The sequence below is a fragment of the Panthera tigris genome, chromosome A1 (genome assembly GCF_018350195.1).
Source record: "Panthera tigris isolate Pti1 chromosome A1, P.tigris_Pti1_mat1.1, whole genome shotgun sequence".
NCBI lineage: Eukaryota > Metazoa > Chordata > Mammalia > Carnivora > Felidae > Panthera > Panthera tigris.
In genome coordinates, this window is record NC_056660.1 from 189,020,143 (window position 1) to 189,039,038 (window position 18,896).

The window sequence follows — 18,896 nt, forward strand, 5'->3', positions numbered from 1 at the left end:
ATTGCTTTGTATTTTACTTTCAGGTCAAGAAAATACTTTTTTTTTTCCATGGGTAGCAAATATCCAGCCGAGTAGATGAATCGGTTTTTCTACCTCCCCACACCATTTCTGTACAGCTTCAGATTTTCTGCTGACAATGAAAGTTATGTATTTGTTGAATTTAGAAGTGGTAGACTTCTTGGTTGTTGATCATAAATATGATTCTGTTCACAGGATTGTAATACCATGTACTTGGTTTTAAAATAAGTATTGAACCTATAAAATGTTTGGCTTGCAAATAAGGGTCATGTGGTAAAGGAGGTCCCCTGATGAAAACTGAATATCAAATGGTCTATATCACACTTTTAGAGCAAGTATTCTTAAAACTATTTTCCTAATGTTTTGGCCAGAAGCTTAAAAAAAAAAAAAAGGAACAAGCATTAAAAGAAGGAATTTGTTACCTGAGAAAACTTTCTTTTTCAGTGTTTATTTTATGGGTGTTTTATTATTTTTAAAAAGTTATTTAAAGATTGATACTTTATTAATGGGAGCATAATAGTTTTACCTGTGTCATAAAAGTATCTTCTGAAATCTTTGTGGCATTGAGATTAAGAGGTGAGTTTTTAGTGTAAGTTTTAATGTTCAAGAATTATTCTTTCCTAAAAGAGTTTCTTAAAAACATGTTAATTTTAATATTAGGTACTTAAATTGATCCCTGTAGTTTTACACATATAGCACTTGGTATACATATTTTAGTATGTATACATATACATTAGTTACTAGTTTGCTGCACTTATTAGCCTGATAAAAACAAGATGTTGGAAGTACAAATAATACATACGTGGGCTACCATGATGCTTATTTGCTGATGAAAGTTAAAAGGTTGCTAATGATGATACTGTACTTGATTTCTATTTTTAATGGCATTTAAAAGTTTCTCCTTGGTTAAAGTTCATGGGAGGAAATTTGGAAAATACAGGAAAGTATAAAGAAAAAAATACTGTTATTTAAAACCATTACTTTGAATGTTGTGTCTCTGTCTCTTGCTGCCTGTTTTCCTGTTAGTGAAGACTCTCTCTAAGTGTGGATGTATGTGTGCATGCATAGAATAAAATACAAATTTAAAGGTCTAAGAGAAAATACTGCTAAATATTTTCCTGATCTCAGAGTGAATGAAGGCTTTATATAGTAAGTTTAAAACAAAAAGAAGAAAACATGAAAAATACGACTTTTTTTTTTTTTTTAAAGGAGGTAAAATTAAAAGGACAAGCTGGGAAAAAATACTTTCTACTGCATCAATCTGTTTCAGTTTCCTTATTCCTTTGCTGGTAGTTAGAACTGAATTGTACCTAAGCTTTACCTTTTCTCTTGGTATATAGTTTTGTTTTAGCAAAGCATATTGAACTTTTGACAGGAAAATATATCAATAAGAACTATTCAAATGTTTTCTTGTCAGTTATTTTACTGATTATTCTTAATGCAGATTAGAAGAAGCATTGGCCATCTATAAGTAAAAGTCCCACGTTAGCTCACTTTCAACCAATCTTGCCTCTAAAACCTGTTCCCAAACTGTTACTAAGTAAAATAATTTGGTATTCTATCAGTAGTGAGCAGTGCAATAAACAGAAAATGAGGAATAAAGAACAGAGCCAAGTGAACACTAATAATTTACAAATTGAATAGTCAGCCCTAGAATAATTGAACATTGGCCATGTGAATACAGTCACAGAAGTATGTGTACAGAAGTTGAGGGCAGTAACTTTTAGTCTTTGGCATTAAAGATCCAATGAGTGAGTGGTGCTGGGTTGTCGAGGGTTAAGTACTCTCACTGGATCTCCCTTAGTCCTGTCCTGCCTGTTAGGGTGCTGTGAGGGGCAAATGTGAAAGCATGAAAAGGACTGTAGATGCAGTGAAGTCTTACTGATAACAAACAATAATGAGTGTGGTTCAATACTGCTTTAAGGTAAAATCTTCAGAACATGAGCAGATTCTTAATATTCTTCACTTTTTGGTTATTTCATGGTAATTTCCTAGAATTTTACTTGCAGAACACATCTTAGACCTTTGTCTGAATTTGGTGCTTTAAAAAACTGTTGAGAGAGCCCCCTCTAGTGTCTGAATTACCCATTCTTAAAACATTTTTGTCAATCATAGGAAGTTTTAAGAATTAAACTAGCTATTTTTTCCTTTCACATCTGGATGTAATTTCTTTTTAACTTTTTTTTTTTTTTTGGTGGGGGTTGGGAAGAGGTTATTTTCCTTTTTAAAAAAGGTCACTGGAATTATGGGTAGGGTGTGGATTGAGGGCAACTGAAAACATGGGAAAGGAAGGATCAAAATGCCATTTCTACCTTTTTAGAAATAGTTATTTTTAAATGACCTGGAGTAAGGCCAAACTATACAGTAGTGTGTTGTTTTGTTTTAGTTTACATTTGTTTCTGAATTAGGTGCAGCTTAAAAATACTTTATTTTGGAATTCTTTATAGCCAGCGGATCTCATCTTCAGAGTTCTTTACAGTTTCTGAAAGCAACAGTTTCACTGGAAAAATGGCTTTAAAATAGAGCCATTCTCTTCATGGAAGTGTTCTAACTTTATTATTTTTTGTTATTGTTGCTATATTTTGTGGATGTACTTTGTGTACTTTGTAACTATATTGTAAGTGTGTTTTAATGGTAAGTTGTCATTTTATATAGTTCCCATTGTTTTTCAACCAAGGAAATAAGGAGATTCTTAAATTATTGGCTGTCTGCCACCTCTTCCTGTAAACACACAGCACTCAAACACACAGGCCTTCAGCTAAGAATCTTGCGAAGGGTTAGAGAAACAGGACCTTTCTCATTTGACCCATGGGCTTTTGTAGCTTGAACAAGGAAAGTAGTGTTCTGAAAGCTACAGCATTTATGAAGGCTCTAGTAAAAATATTTCATGTGCATGGACTAGAGATTAACTCCTTTCATCTTGTTCTCTTGAAATTAAACAATGCAAACAGATTTTAAGTGCATTCTTGCTAATGAAATGCTTGGGTGAATTATAATCCTAATTGCTATTGTTCATTCCCACAGCTGCATGTTGACACTTATAACTGCCTAAGCCACGCATTCTTCAGCCAGTAGGATAAACAAAAGCATTTTGAAATCCATCATTTTGTGGCATCTTAAATTGCAAATCTGTCATTGACTGCCTTGATTTTATTTTGTTTCCATTGTTGAAAAAAATTGGAAAAAATGTTACTCCTTTGTATCTATACATAAAATTATTGTCAAGAGGATCATTACTGGGTTTTTAGGAAAATTCATTCATTAATCGTCTCAGTTGGTAAAGGAGGCATTGGAAACTATGTCCCAGGGAAACAATTTATACTTATGTTATCAAACTAGTTGATACTTTAGGAGGCAGCTTTCGCCAAGATTTGAAAGAAAGTGATATAGGATTTCACTGTCCTTCCTTAGTAGAACAGTATTCTGGATGTAAATCTAGAAGCCAAATTTATTCTGTGATTTGGCGTTATATATGTGTAATGGTCCCTTTCAAATTTTACCCCAAACCATTTATTAGTCTTTTTTTTTTTTAAGTAAAGGAAGAGAAAGGTTTTCAATGAATTTGAAATTTGTATTTCTTTATATTTGAGAAACAGATTTGAATACAAATTATATCCATACCTTCCTTCCTTTAAAAAATAGAACTTTCTGATAACTGAAAAACCATACAGCAAGAGTGAGATGTATGGAAGTCATAGTTACCAAATTCTGATTTTTCTGTATTTCTAAGGCTTGATTTTAAGTGAAAGATTTGAATGGTCGTACTCATAGGCATCTGTTACAATAATTGCTCAGTAATAATTGGAATTTTAGATGTCAAGTGGATACTACTATAGTTTGTCACTTTTCACAGTATTTCTTTCTCAGAATGTCATTGAATTCTTAAATCCATATGAGTATGTAAATTCTATTTTAATAACCAAACATTTTGCTATCTTTTATCTTAAGGGACTCTTTTCAAAGTCCTTTCTTATAAAAATATTAAGTAATATTTTTATTACTCCTAATAGGTGTTTATTATCTTTCTTAATAATAATGACAGCTGGCCTGTATTGAGCAATTTCTGTGTGTCAGGCACTATGCTACTAATAGATTTCATTTGAGATGCCACCCTTTTAGATAGTATTCTTTCTTACTCCCATTTTGCATTTGAGGAAACTAAAATTAAGATAATTAGAATAATTTTGCTAAAAGTCACAAAGTAACTGAAGTCAGATCTTTCTGATTCCTAGAACCCATGTTCTTCATCACTGTTGAAGTCTTAAGTGAAAGTTAAATGTTATACAGACTCCTGATGGAATATTATGTAGCCATCAAGAGTGAGGGTTATGGTGACTAGTGACACGGAAAACCTGTATGATGTAATAAGTGAAAAGAGACCAAGGGATTACAGTTTAAATGTTCATAGTGATTCTAAACATTTTTAATGTTACCTTTGGCTTGTCATTGCTTCTTGAAAATGCAATATAAATAATGTTTAGCTCTTCTGTAATTTTGCTGATTAATTTACAGAAATTCTGTAAGGAAACAAGAGTGCATGTAAACTAGATCTGGTTAGGAAACAGACAACTTAGTTTTATAATAGACTCTAGTGTGTTCAATTTCCTTTTTAATTTGACCCAAAGCCATTTTTTTGCTGGACTTAGGCCAGCTCTAATGTAATCAGTCTCTCATCTGTTTTCTGGAAGGCTAAATGGAATAGTAAAATTTTCTTAAATATAACTTAAATGTGCTATATAGTACTCTCGAAGTAGCTTATGCACAAAAGATGTTTTCTTTCCCACCCTGTAGAGGTATCTCATTAGGACACCCAGTAGTGTCATTATTAAGTTTTCATGTGTTTCTCAGTTTTGATGCTAATCTTTGTGTGTGTGCGTGCGTTTTTTTCCTCTGCAGCACCAATGTGGTTATGAATTATTCAGAGATCGAGTCTAAGGTTCGAGAAGCAACGAATGACGATCCTTGGGGACCTTCTGGGCAACTCATGGGAGAGATTGCCAAGTAAGTGATAATTTGACTCAGCAGTGCAGAAAGAATCCAACTATCTTTACATAGAAATATGAAATTTGCTTTCAGTTTTAAACAGTTTAGCTGCCAGACAGAAATTCTGTATAATCATTCAGATATTAGTGGAGGAAGTTCTGCACACAGTCCATTTCCCCTTAAAAATTAGCTCAAAAAAGTAAAACTATTTTTCAGTGACGTTTAGAGACTTACGTAGCTTATCATAGAATTTTGACAAATGTGTATAAAATAACTTGAAATAAAGTTAGGAAAATTTTTTTTGATGAGCATCTCGACCAGTATGCTGGTAAATAAAGGGCTTGTAAAAGATGATATTAATTAGTGGGGCTTACACACGTGCTAGATATTACACAGACCATGAGAAAAATATTTTTATGGAAGCATATCTAAATGTTTTGAATTAAGCTTATAATTTTTAAGCTTTTTGGCAAAGCACAGTAACTTAGAACAAGCATGCCATCTACTGTCAGAATTAATGTATTGCAGAGTCTTGAGGAAAATTATTCTTTTTTCAGGGCTACATTTATGTATGAACAATTTCCCGAACTTATGAACATGCTTTGGTCACGAATGTTAAAAGACAACAAAAAAAATTGGAGAAGAGTTTATAAGGTATGGGCATCAGTTTTTATTATTTGACATGTTGGAAACAAATGCTTGAAATTTTAACGTATACATACATAAGTGGTTATGAAGAACATTAAATCCCAGAATAGAATATTCTTACACAGATGGAAGAAGTAGATTTGCTACTTGCGTTCTGTTTTCTCGTCACCATAAACAGCTATTCTGAACCTAAAATGTTTAAAATTAATATAAATAATACTTCTAAATATTTTAATATTATTAAAATTGTTCTTAAAATATATTTGTGCATATCAAAGTAATGAATCTGCAGTTGGATGCATATTTAGTGTATGAGCTATTAAAACGAAAACCACAGTCTAGTATGTTTTCTCATCTCTACATAAAAATTTGCTTAATTTATAATAGTATTAACACCACCGCACCAAAAACGTTACTTTAAAACATAGAGATTCTAAACATACTAAAATTCTAACATTTTAAATTCCCAAATATGTACTTTTTTACCAGATTCTTTTTATTTAGTTCTGATTTCATCATATAACATAGAATTCTAAAACAAGGTAGTCCTGTTTTCCAAACCCACCGTATTTTCTTGCTATCGGAGTAAGTTTTTCTGTGCTTTCAAAATGGCATATAATATTTATATTTGGAACTTTGAAAGCATCATTTTAGCTTTCAGGATTGAAGAGCAGTCCTGTATTTATTTCTGTGGTTTTGATGTTGTTTCTGAAAACATTCACTGTCAGTCCCTCAGCTTGTATAATATTTGTGATGAAATAGTCAGTATTTCTTTATGTGAGGTTTGTTCCAAGCAAAGGTAAGTTCAAAATGCATTAATTCAGTGGTTTTTAGTATATTCACAAAGATGTACGTCAGTCACCACTACTTAATACCAGAATGTTTTCATCACCTCGAAAAGAAATCCCTTAAATGTTTGTTTTTTCTCTCTTATTTGTTGGCTGTAAGGTTTTGAAACAAAAGTCACATCCTTCCAAATTTAATTTTATATGCAGAAAACACTATGGGATCATATAATTACCAAATAATTGCTCTGTTTAAACCGATGTTTCTAACAATTTACAGTTCCATACTGCCCAAATGAAAAGTGAAGACCGAGCCAGCTTTCTAAAAGCTTAACGTTCTTTTGTATCATACATTCAGGTCTTTTTTAACATCAGAACTATTTTTTTTAATCTTTTGACACATGGTGTCCAATGGACAGTTTATAATTACTTACTATGCTTGGTTATAAGAGGAATTTCAAATTGATAATATAAGTTATACTATGTATTTAAAGTCCAGTATAAGGTAAAGAGACTTTCTCTGCCTCTCCCCTACCCCCGCAAAGATTATTTATTTGCTAATGTTGGAATTATTTTTTTTAACCACTTACCAAAGCTCTACCAGAATTTATTTTGTTAAATCATTTGGTGCCTTGTATTTTTACAGTCATTGCTGCTTCTAGCTTACCTCATAAGGAATGGATCAGAGCGTGTGGTTACGAGTGCCAGAGAACACATTTATGATTTGCGATCCCTGGAAAATTACCACTTTGTAGGTGAGCAATAGAAAAACCTTATAAGCAAATTAAAACAGTAGTTGGAGTTGTCAGTCACCTGAACCAGCTTAGAAGCTTCTCCGCTCTAATTAGAATGTGACTATTGCTGGTTGTGTGACGAGTGCAGAATCCAAGACGTGGGGCCCTAGAGTATTAATTAGTGAAGACAAGAACTTGCAGAAAAGACTGGCTAATAACAACAGAACCAACACAACATGAGTGTTCGGGTTTATATTAAAATATGCACTGGAGACTGGTCCCCTGTGGTGTCCATAAAGGAATAGCTTTAATCATATGGGAAGAAAAGGTTAGAGCTCCAAAACACACACATCTGTTTGAAGCTGGGTTTTTTTTTTCCTCCCACCAAATAATATTTACTGTGCAAAGGCAGCAGGGCCAGAGTGTGTTTTGAATGTGAACGAGGATACAGAATAAACCACATTTCATTTTGTAGTGTACCCCAGTTGAAAGCACTTTAAAAATTCAGTTTTTCAGCTACACTAAATCCTGGTAATTAGTGTTTCCAAACTTGTATTGGGGACACCAAAGCATTTGGGTGCATTGTAGTCATTAAAATGGTAAAGTGGATTTTTTTGTTGTTGTTGTTAAAATACTATAGGAAAAGAAAACATTTATGGATATAAGTCTTTTTCGTATAGTCATCATTAGTAATGCTTTTTAGTAGATTTTTCATTGATCTTGCATGGCACCAATATCTGTGGTCCTTGTTAATTCATCTTTATTTGCTCTTACAAGCCAGAATTGAATCTCAAGACTTAGAATTTGCTGATGAGAAAATGACAAAATTTAGTAGCATTATTTGTCTTTTTTTTTATTTTAAATATTAAAGTTGGTTTTTTATATTGAAATTTTCATGTCTGTTTTTTGTGTTAAAGGGCTTGATTGACTGAATTCTTAAGGTTTTGTTTCTCCCTTACCATCCTCACAGATGAGCATGGCAAGGATCAAGGTATAAATATTCGCCAGAAGGTGAAAGAATTGGTTGAATTTGCCCAGGATGACGACAGGCTTCGTGAGGAGCGAAAGAAAGCAAAGAAGAACAAAGACAAATATGTTGGGGTTTCCTCAGACAGTGTTGGAGGATTCAGATACAGTGAGTATCAAAGACAGACTGACACCTAAGCATCAGTCTAGCTTCCTGGGTGTATTTTAAGAATCACTGAAATACGAAAGAACAAAGTACCATTTTTTTTTCTAGAAATAGAATGCTAAAGTATATGAAGTACTCATTTTGGCTCCTATTAATATGGATATTAGGAGTCATCTTTTCTGTTTATATGATTTGAACCATTAATTGTTAATTAAGTGACTACGAACTTTGAGTTGACAGAGAATAAAACGTATATGCCCTCCCGTCTTGGAATTAATATTTAAAAGAAAAAAAAAGATTTCTCTACCTCACCATTTAGAACATAAAAATATAAAGTTTGATAGAGAGCTTCATCTTCCCAGTTCGAAACTAAATTAGCTCTATTTTGGGCCAAAAATAGGTAAGCTTCCTATAAGTTAGTCCTGCCTCAGTCTCTTCCTATAATTAATTTGACGTAGAAAAAAGGTGACCGGTAATACTGTCAGTTTTTCACCTAGGCCTATCACTTTTTTGTTTCTAATACATTTAAGAACATTGTCGCTCATGTGTATTTTTAATGTAATAATATAGTTTCCCTAAAACAGATCATTAGGTACTTGAAACAGGCACAGAAAATAACTCTCTGTTACAGACATGTCCCTTTGGACTCATTCTGTCTTCTCTAAGCTCTGACCGTCCCCTGGTCATTTTGTGTATACACAGACAGGCTAGTGTTATGTGTACTTAGCTACATATGGGGGCTCCCCAGTTCCCCCAACCCATATCTGAGGTTGTTTATATTTGGATTATACTGGGATCTCAGAACTCCTGCATTGGAACCGTGTAAAGATTTTCTATTTCTTACCTTGTGATTATTACAAAATAATATCTTCACCCTTTTGCTTCTTTGCTTCCTTGCTCTCAAAGAAAAAAATACTGTATGTACTTAATTAACTATTAAAGGATGCTTTTAACAGGAAAATTTCTTTCTTTTATGTCTAAGCATCACATAAAAGTCAGTTCTTGAATTAAGCAAAAATGTTTCTCTTAAACAATGTTAAATATGTTTTGGAGTTTTTATTTGTTTAGGGGAGTAAGAAGTTTTTGGATTATTTGCCTACGTAGTTATTTTATTCTTTAGCTTTTTTAAAGTAGCTAGAGCAATTTAATGTGTTTTTGAAAAGAAATTGCTATTTGCAGCTCATTTTCTCATTCCGATTGCTTGTAACCCTCTTTTTACCAGCACAATATGTAATTAGATAAATTTAGAAAATTGAATAAGTTCTCAGACTCAGTCACTGTGAATAATTGCAGCATCTGCATTAGAGAGTTGAACATCCTGTGTATTTGCATCACATTCTTGTAAAATTAGTTTTAATGTTATATATATTATTCAAAGACTTAACTGACCAACGTTAACTATTTTATGTCTTTTCATTCTGACCTTAGATGGTGCCTTGCCAGTAAACCAGTATTTTTGGTATTCATTCAGCAGGATGTCCATCACACTAATCAGTTTAGTTTCGTCTACTGTACTTTTTACTACAAATTTGTCTTTTCAGAGTCTTATCATGCTTTTATTGAAATGTACATTCACATTATTGGAAAACTACTCATTTTTATAAAGCCATCTGGTTAAAATTTTGTCATGTTCTCTTTAGGTTGGTGGTCACTTTCAAGTCTAGTAGACATATTTTGAAATCTCCTTACAGAAAATTTTGGCTTTGTAGTTTTCGCAGGCATTTCTGCAAAATGGTTTTGTTCAATCTCCAAAGGGCTTTTTGCCACCAGAATTTGTTCACCAAAGGTCAACACAAAGGCTCAGGCACCTTTTGATTATTTTGTTACTTTTCATTGCACTTTCTCCTTTCTCTCCAGCCTGTCTTAATTTTCATTGTTTTCTTATTTTTGACCTCATGTGATTTTTCTGTACCTTCTACTCTTGTCTTTTTAGTTGTGTTTGGGCACAGAAATGGAGAGGTTCTATTTGGTGCTTACAGTTTTTCTCCATGTGTTAGGTCCCTGTGGTCAAGGACTAAAACAAATCTTGACATTTTGGGGTCTTTGTTTACTGCCATGATCTATTCTTTTTATTCTCAAATTCACACAGAGTCTCCCCAGGTTTTGCCAGTCCCAGCATATGTTTGGACTTGGTGTTTGAATAGATCATCGCTGTTCTGAACTGCGTGAGCATATTTCATGATTCTTGTCTGTGTACTTTCAGATAGTTAGAATATCCTTTTCTCTTTACAGTAATTAAAAGATGCTTTCATATGCTATGAAATCCATTGAGTTATTTTTCTAGTATGACATTAAAGATCGACAGTTATTTTCAGCATATTTACAGCATATGGGACATGTAGCATTCAGAGTGGTGTCTCTTAGAGTTGGTATTTTTCAAGAGACTATTGCTGTTCAATACTTTTTCTGATAATTGAAGAACCATTAAGAGACAGGAATGAAATACAATGTCTTATGTGACTTTTGTAAAAACAAAAAGATTTCCATTTCTCTTTGGCTTATATAGCCTGTGTTGGTTTTTGTGTTTTCCTCTACTCTTTTAAGAACTTCCTGATGTGCTGTGCTGTGCATTAAGGTTGTGTAAGTTTTCATAAACAAAAGCTTTTGAATCTGCATTCCTGCCACTTAATGACTGGCACTACATGCTGTGCCTTGCTGTAATTGTGTTGATTCAGCACTGTGGGAGCTTTCTGTTTTCCTTTGAAAACTATTTTATTATGAGGAAAAGCTTCAGAAATAAGGACTATAGACACCTTTTGAATTTAATGCCCTTAGAGTTGCCTTTCCTTTTAATGCTTTATATAGGTGAAAGATATGATCCTGAACCCAAATCAAAATGGGATGAAGAGTGGGATAAAAACAAGAGTGCTTTTCCATTCAGTGATAAATTAGGTGAACTGAGTGATAAAATTGGAAGCACAATTGATGACACCATCAGCAAGTTCCGGAGGAAAGATAGAGAAGACTCTCCAGAAAGATGCAGGTAGTAACACTTTGTCTCCTGGGTCTCTTGGAAAGGGTGCTAAATTTATGTAGCTGGGTTTTTGTTTATCTGAAGTTTAGTTGTTGTTGTTGTTGTTTTTTTCTCTTAAAAGATTTTAGTTTTTAGAGCAGTTTTAGGTTCACAGAAAAATTGTACACGAAGTAACAGGGTTGCCATGTTAACCTCCCATGTTGCACACGCACATGCACACACACACACACAATTTCTCTTGTTATTAACATCTTGTATTAGTGTGGTACATTTATCATAACAGTTGAAAACCAATACTGATATACTGTTATTAACTAAAATCTATTGTTTGCGTTAGGCTTCACTGTGGTGTGTAGTTCAGAAATGCATTATATCCGCCGTTATTGAACCGTACAGGCCTAGTTTCACTGCCCTAAAAATGCCCTGTGTAGAAACACGGAATGATTTGTGAATTTGCATGTCATTCCTGCATCGGGACCATGATAATCTTCTCTGCATTGTTTCAGTTTTACATTTGCTGCTGATGCGAGCACTGTGCAACTGTTTTTCAGATGCTAGGTCAAACGTTTGTAATTAGTATCAATACACTGTCTGTATTGTTGTCTGTGTCCATTTATTTCTAAAGTTGATCACATTTTCTGTATGTTTTTCTTCAGGCTATTTATTGAAAATTTTTTTCCCCAGTGAAAGCTTTCACAGCTTATTTTGCATTTGGGCATCAGATGACCCAGCCATCTAAGTTATTGCTGAGAGATAGTGAAGCATATTAAGTTTAAACAAAAGTTCAAGTGTTTGAAATATAACTCTGTGACATTTTATTAGGACTCCATGCCAGTGTATACAGGAAAAAAATCTAAATGATTTTTTAAGCTAAAATGTTTTCGAGTCAGATCTGTATTAGGGTATTTGTATTTAGTTTTATGTAGAACAATATTTGGAACTTTTCAACATTCACTTTTTGTTTTTTGTTTTTGAGGGAAATGAGGGCTGCATTTCACTGTATAAAAGTGAAAAAGGTAATATATATAGCATTTCATTTGTAAAGCAATTTTTACTAGTTCTTTGTCATTTGTGCCTTACAGTATTTCTGTTAGATAGGCTAGATCAAGAACTTTACCTTTATTTTTTAGAAGTAAAACCTGAAGCCTAATCAGACTATGGAACTTGCCTTAAGTAAGTTTGTGATGGAACTGTTTGTTCAAGTGATTACCTGTAACTAAATACCATCTTTTTTTTTCCCTTAAAAAAAAAAAAAATCTCACCAGTTCAGATTTAGGGGTCATTAAAAAGAAGTAAGTATAAAAACATAATTTTGAAACAGTTTTGAAATACGTAGTGTCTTTGGTATGTTTATATATTAAATCTCTGAAATGCCTCTTTTTCAAGACTGTTTCTGGAATATGATCTTTGAAGAGCCAGAATTTACTTTTAGTACTTTAAGTATATCCATTTTACAACTACATTTCTGGCTCTGTTATACTGAAGAGTATGCATATAATAGTAAATACTAAACTTGGAAAGCTGTGTCTATTTAAGTATTCTGTGGATATTCTACTTTTTTCTCTCATTAATGTTCTTGTGGCCTCTGTATTTACATTTTTAGCTTGGTTTAGAAAACATAGTGGCCATATATTCAGTTGCTGTTTCCTAAAGAGATGTGGAGATCAGGTAGGTAGGCTGGTTAGAGATCTGACTGTGCATTCTTATGTTGTTACTTTTCTCTCCTTTGCCCTTCTGTCCTCAGTTTTTCTTTCTTTGCTTTGTCTTTCTTTTTTTTTTTCTTTCTTCTCCCTTGATTTTCTTTCTTTTTTTTTTTTTTATGTTGCCTCTAAGACAAGATCTGCTAGAGTCCCTAAATCTTTCATATAGAGTATTTGGGTTTAAAAGAGTAAAAATATAGTGTGTATTATTTATCATAGTAACTGAGGAGCACACCAGGGACTTTACATCTTTGAGTATTTGTGAGGGAAGAGTAGATTTTGAGACAAAGTTGCATGTGACCTCTCTGGCATGTTACCAGAATGTCAGACTTACTAGTTCATTATTAAATTCAGGGATTCATGAACATTGATCAGATATTAAGTTTCCATTTCATTGGGTGCTAGTCAGTTTTATATTTTTAACATATACCTTCCACTGAAATCAAATTGGACATCAGAAAGGTAAGAAATTTTAGTGGCAATCTGTAGGTCATTTGTTGCTGAGAGAAATTGGTAAGGGACAGGGGCTTTTGAACACTTAATCAGAACTTGTAGATTCCTGAAAATGCTTATAGATAAAAATACAGTTAACGTTTGTACTCTGTGGGAAGCTGTTCTTGATCCTTGATTTATACAGGTTCCAAATAGGTTTATATTTAAGTAGCAATTGCTTTAGATTTGTATGGGTTAAATTAGTATAGTTTTAAGGAGAATTTTAAGTGTTTCATTTCAGAATATTCATAAATTAAATCATCTACTCCAAAATTAAGTAATGTAGATAATGGAACATATTTTAGGTAATTCCTCTGTCCTGCTTGCACTAGGAAAAAAAAACCCAATTGCTTTATTACTGAAGAACAGATTAATGCTGATGTTTGTAATTCATGGCATATGAAAATACCCAGTTTTTTTTCTTATTGTGTATGTTTTTCTTTTGCCCTATTAAGATAAAAAAAATCATTTTGAATATGCCTAAAAAGGAATTATTTCAAAGCATTTTAAATATACTTTTTTCCTATAAAGCAGTTTTCATAGTTATGTAAAAGTTTGTTTCCTCATGCTACAGTAAAATAGAGCACTGTTGTACTGTGCAATACCTCCTTTTTTTCTTTTTTACATTTACAGATGAGAATTTAATCATTTGAATATAGTTAGGATAGTGGTTGAAAAGGTATCCATTGGAATTGTAATAATTTATTATGTATTTGTATTAGTATATGAGTCAGTGACAGAATTGTTATTTAAGTGAGACTGTAGTTTGCACACAATCCATTTCAAGAAAGTGGTTGTCAAATGCAGATGTTTAAGCTCGCAGTCTCATCAGTTGATTCTGATATGGTAATAATCCTGCCATTTTATTTTTTAATTAAGCTTTAAATCTATAATGCATAAACATTTGAATAATTTCAGGCTTTTTTTATTTGTACACATTTATGTAAATATGTTTTTTTAGTAGTGTTTTAGACTTACCTAGGGAATTGAGTGGGTTCCCATTTCCCCTCCCCAACACATATATAACATTATTCAGATAGCTTAGATAATATTCTATTGATCTCTGTCAAATAGTCAAAGTATGGAATTTTGGAGTTACTGCATTTGAAATTCTTTAGCTCAAATCACTGAGGGCTCCATTTTAAAATAATCCCTCATCTTATTATTTTGCTTCATTTTTAATATCTTTTAGCGACAGTGATGAGGAAAAGAAAGCAAGAAGAGGCAGATCTCCCAAAGGTGAATTCAAAGATGAAGAGGAGACTGTGACGACAAAGCATATCCATATCACACAGGCCACAGAGACCACCACAACCAGACACAAGCGCACAGCAAATCCTTCTAAAACCATTGATCTTGGAGCAGCAGCACATTACACAGGGGACAAAGCAAGTCCAGATCAGAATACTTCAACTCATACACCTCAGTCTTCACTGAAGGTGGGAATGGCATGAGTTTACACATTGAACACAGTTTTATTCTTATGAATTAATTTTAGAATTACTGAGTTAGTAGGGTTGGGCGTTTGTAGACAGTCTTATTAATTATAGATCATTTGGCCTGTATTACTCAGAGTCATTAATAAAAAGAAATCTCTTTGGGGAAAAAAACCTGTCCAATTGCTGAATGATTGTGCACTTTCTGTGAAAGTAGAAATGACACTTTTGGTTCATTTGGGAAGGGTGGTGAATCAGAATGTAGCGCATTTGTTCCTTTCTAAGAACATCACTGGTTGCCAAACACAGTAAGATTCACTAAAGAAAATGGGAGTATTTTAGAAGATGTAAGAAATGACAAAAGAGGACCAAGTAGATATACAGAGGAGACAGTCCCATTTAATACAGAGTCGTTGCCTATAAAGAGAGGCTTATTTGCCTGGTGGTCACTACTGATCAGTGGCAGCACTGCCTTCTTCTACCTTCTTCATTTATTTTTTATTCACCCACAGAAAATGAAATCTACTTAGTAGATACCTGGCCACAAGCTAGTGTTTTGTCTGTCTCCCCCCCACTAGTGTTTACCTGGCTTTGCATCAGAAGCAGCTAAAAACTAGGGAAGACATTTTTCTAATGTATCCTGCAAATTGTAGTTAACTCAACTTTTGCCAAATATCTTCTTTGTATAATTTCACCCATCTTTTTAGTTTTGATGAAAATATCATAATTAGAACTCAACTTTAGTTGTAGTTAAAAAGAGGAAATGGCTCTTTTAGTGTTTTGTGGTCCTTTCCCTTGCTGTGGAGACAGTTCGCTTACTCATGGCCATATTCAGGATGTGGTAGATCGTTATAATTAAAACCTGATACATAATGGCTGTTATAAGGAAAATTCATGTAAGCCTACATGGGGAAAATCATCCAAACTGTATAACTTTTTTAATGATAAATTAAGACTTTTGTATCTTAAAGGATTTTAAATATCAGTTTGTAGTATAGACTAAATACATGTCACTCTGCCATAAATATCTTATATTTATAGTGTAAGCTTTATGATTTTTTTTTTAATACAAAAAAAACATCAAGGAGGCCAGAGTTTTTGGAAAGTTACTCAATTGCTTGGATCTCTTTTAATCTCAAAACCTTTTTGAACCAGCATATAGTACTTCAGGGCTCAAATTAACATACCTAGAAACTTACAGTGTTTCCCTATTGCCTGGCGTTTCTGTTCTAATTTGTCATATACGTATTGAACACACAGGACATACACATCAAGGTGCTTAGGACTATAGGGAAAAGGAAAAATAGTATTATAAACTCCAGCCCCACATTTTAGTTTGGGAACTAAATGTGAAGCAATTAGATGTGAAGGTATATTAAACAACATAGAATGACTTGTATGGTATACAAACAGTAATCAAAGAATCATTGAATCTAAAATCATAGAATTTTAAAGCTGGATAGGATCTTGGTCTCTAATCTAGTGGATCTCAGACCTTCTTATGCCTTAGAATTCTCAAGCGAGCTTTGTCAGACTTGTATAGGCCAAGATCCCACCCTGGGCAGTTATGACTCAATATGTTCTGATGGGTTGGGGCATAAGTATTTTCTAATGCTTCTTAAATGATTCTGATATATAGCATTAAGATTTCAGTGGGATCTGGAAGGTATATTTTCCATATTGAAATTTGGGAAAACAGTGTAGAGGTTAGGGATTTTACGTTGCTGTGGATAGAATTACTTAAAAATAACTATCTCTCCATAAGGATTCAAGGTCACATCTCTTTGTTCAGAAATCTAAATGTACCTTTATTAAGATATTACAGGTATTACAGAATTAGAGATGAAGAGAGCAGATTTAGGATAAATAGTATAAATTATTTTCTGAACTTAGTAAGTTCTGTGTGTGTTTTCAGACTTCAGTGCCTAGCAGTAAGTCATCTGGTGACCTTGTTGATCTGTTTGATGGCACCAGCCAGTCAACAGGTAAGCTTCCACATTGGCGTCTTTCTTCTTAGTAATCTCGATTTCAGAATAATTTTTCAAAATGCCATATAAATGATAGAATGAAAAATAAAATTCTTTGCATTGGATTTATTTTTAATGTGAGATTAGTGAGCCTTGAGCATTGTTTGGGGAAAATTGTTTATTGCCTACAATAGAGAAGTGTGCTTAAATATTTGACCAATAATTCAATAATATCTGTCTCCTTAATTTCTTAGTGCTGAGTATTTGGGGTCCTTTGCTTTCTCTATAAGCAAAATGTACTGTGCTCTGCCCATTTTACTCTTTCCTTAAATCTTAATTCTGGCTCTCAACATCAGCTATGGTAGTTCATTTCAACTTTCGTTCAGTTATGCAATAAGTATTTATTGAACCAGACACTGGTCTCAGTGCTTGAGGTATAATGTTTAGTGAAACAAAGTTCTTGCCCTCATGGGAAGGTCAGGTGGAGGAAGTAATCATTAATCAAAGAGTCACACATAGTTACCTAGTGATAAACATGCTGAGAGCTTTGGAGGAAAGGGGCATTCTATGAAAGTAGGTAACTACCTACCTGACATATTTTAAGGGGGCTGTAGCAAAAGAATACTTTCTTTACCAAGATTTTCTTATAGTTGGGATTAGTGATTTCTTCGATTAGATTTTCAGTAAATGCCAGATTTTGAGTTATTCCCTACATATTGTTTTCAAGAAAGTTGACATTTTAGGTTGCATTTAATGATTATGTAGTTCTAACAAAGTCCTATGCTGCAAGTCAAAACAGCTTAAGAAATACAACTTTTGTTTAAAGACCATCTTTCCCAATCTGTTTAAAGTTTATTTCACATTAAAACGTAAATGGGAAGATTGGTGTATAAGCAATGCAAAGTAAATCTATTGTTCCTTGATATGTGTAGTGATTTTTCAAAAATGAATTGTTTTGAAATTTACATTAGTGTTTGAGTGGAGGTCTGTGATGGAAATTACTTTTCATTGATAGTTAAAGACATGTAATTAATAGAAAATCTTCTGTTATTATCTTCTCCTTGTTCATTATTGTCAAATTCTTGGACTCAGAGTGAACTTCATGGGGCATCTGGTTCAACCAAGTTTCTGAGCTTCTTCAGTTCCTATTCCCTTTTTTCTATAACTAACTCTTTCTAAAATTATACTGTAAACTCTATTGAACTGTCATGCCAAAGGTTACAAACAACTACATCAGTGGTTTAACAATTTATGTGCTATCTTTCTGTATGTTTAAAATTTTAACTGTAGTATTAACTGTTAGTTAGCATGTGGTCATATAATTCAGACGTAGTGTCACAGAATATCAACTATTTTGGACTCCCTGGCATGAAATATTAAGGACCCCTTTTCATGCATTTGTGGAAAGTTTTAATGAAGCAATCAGAGAAAAATTAACTAGGAAGGTCAGATAAGTGATGTAACTTTTTTCCTCCGTGATACCAAGATTGCTTTGAACAGAGAGAATTATTAAATACCAACATGCTTCCTTTGCTTGGCAAGAAACTGTTGAGTGGTTTTTCTTCTCCAGTGCAAACAGTAGATTGACTAATTAAATAGAAGTAGCGATTAATATTAATACAATAATTGAGACAAAACTTGAATGATATCTGGAAGGCTTCTTGCCTTAAATGTTTGTTTTATCATAGTATTCTCTAAAAACAAGCTGAATGTGGGTTGACATCAGAATTATTTTTTTAAAGTTATTTGAAATAGTATGTTTAACCAGTTTGTGTAGACCCCCCCCCCAAATCAGCACATAAATTTTGTTACTCCAAATCTCTATTTAAATACTTTAATAATATATTTTATTTTTGTTTTGTTTTTAAGTTTATTTATTTTGAGAGAGAGAGCTTGCATATGCGCGTGTGCAGGTGGGGGAGGGGCAGGGAGAGAGGGAGAAAGAGAATCCCAAGTAGGCTCTGCACCATCAGCACAGGGCCTGATGCAGGGCTCAATCTCATGAACCATGAGATCATGACCTGAGC

The 18,896-nt window shown here is 33.3% G+C and overlaps 1 protein-coding gene and 1 non-coding gene across 4 annotated transcripts in view; one reads left to right on the forward strand and one right to left on the reverse strand.

The window, feature by feature from the left end:
- Positions 1–18,896, forward strand: part of CLINT1 (clathrin interactor 1) — a 58,941-nt gene that overhangs the window by 25,977 nt on the left and 14,068 nt on the right. For all 3 annotated transcript variants that reach the window (XM_042993582.1, XM_042993592.1, XM_042993601.1), the window contains exons 2-8: positions 4,915–5,019; positions 5,559–5,655; positions 7,081–7,189; positions 8,139–8,303; positions 11,106–11,283; positions 14,659–14,905; positions 16,818–16,887. In XM_042993582.1, the coding sequence (XP_042849516.1) occupies positions 4,915–5,019; positions 5,559–5,655; positions 7,081–7,189; positions 8,139–8,303; positions 11,106–11,283; positions 14,659–14,905; positions 16,818–16,887 (971 nt within the window). The remainder of the gene's footprint in view (positions 1–4,914; positions 5,020–5,558; positions 5,656–7,080; positions 7,190–8,138; positions 8,304–11,105; positions 11,284–14,658; positions 14,906–16,817; positions 16,888–18,896) is intronic.
- LOC122232282 lies at positions 11,704–11,807 on the reverse strand. Its single transcript, XR_006209625.1, has one exon. It is a non-coding gene; the product is annotated as a U6 spliceosomal RNA (small nuclear RNA).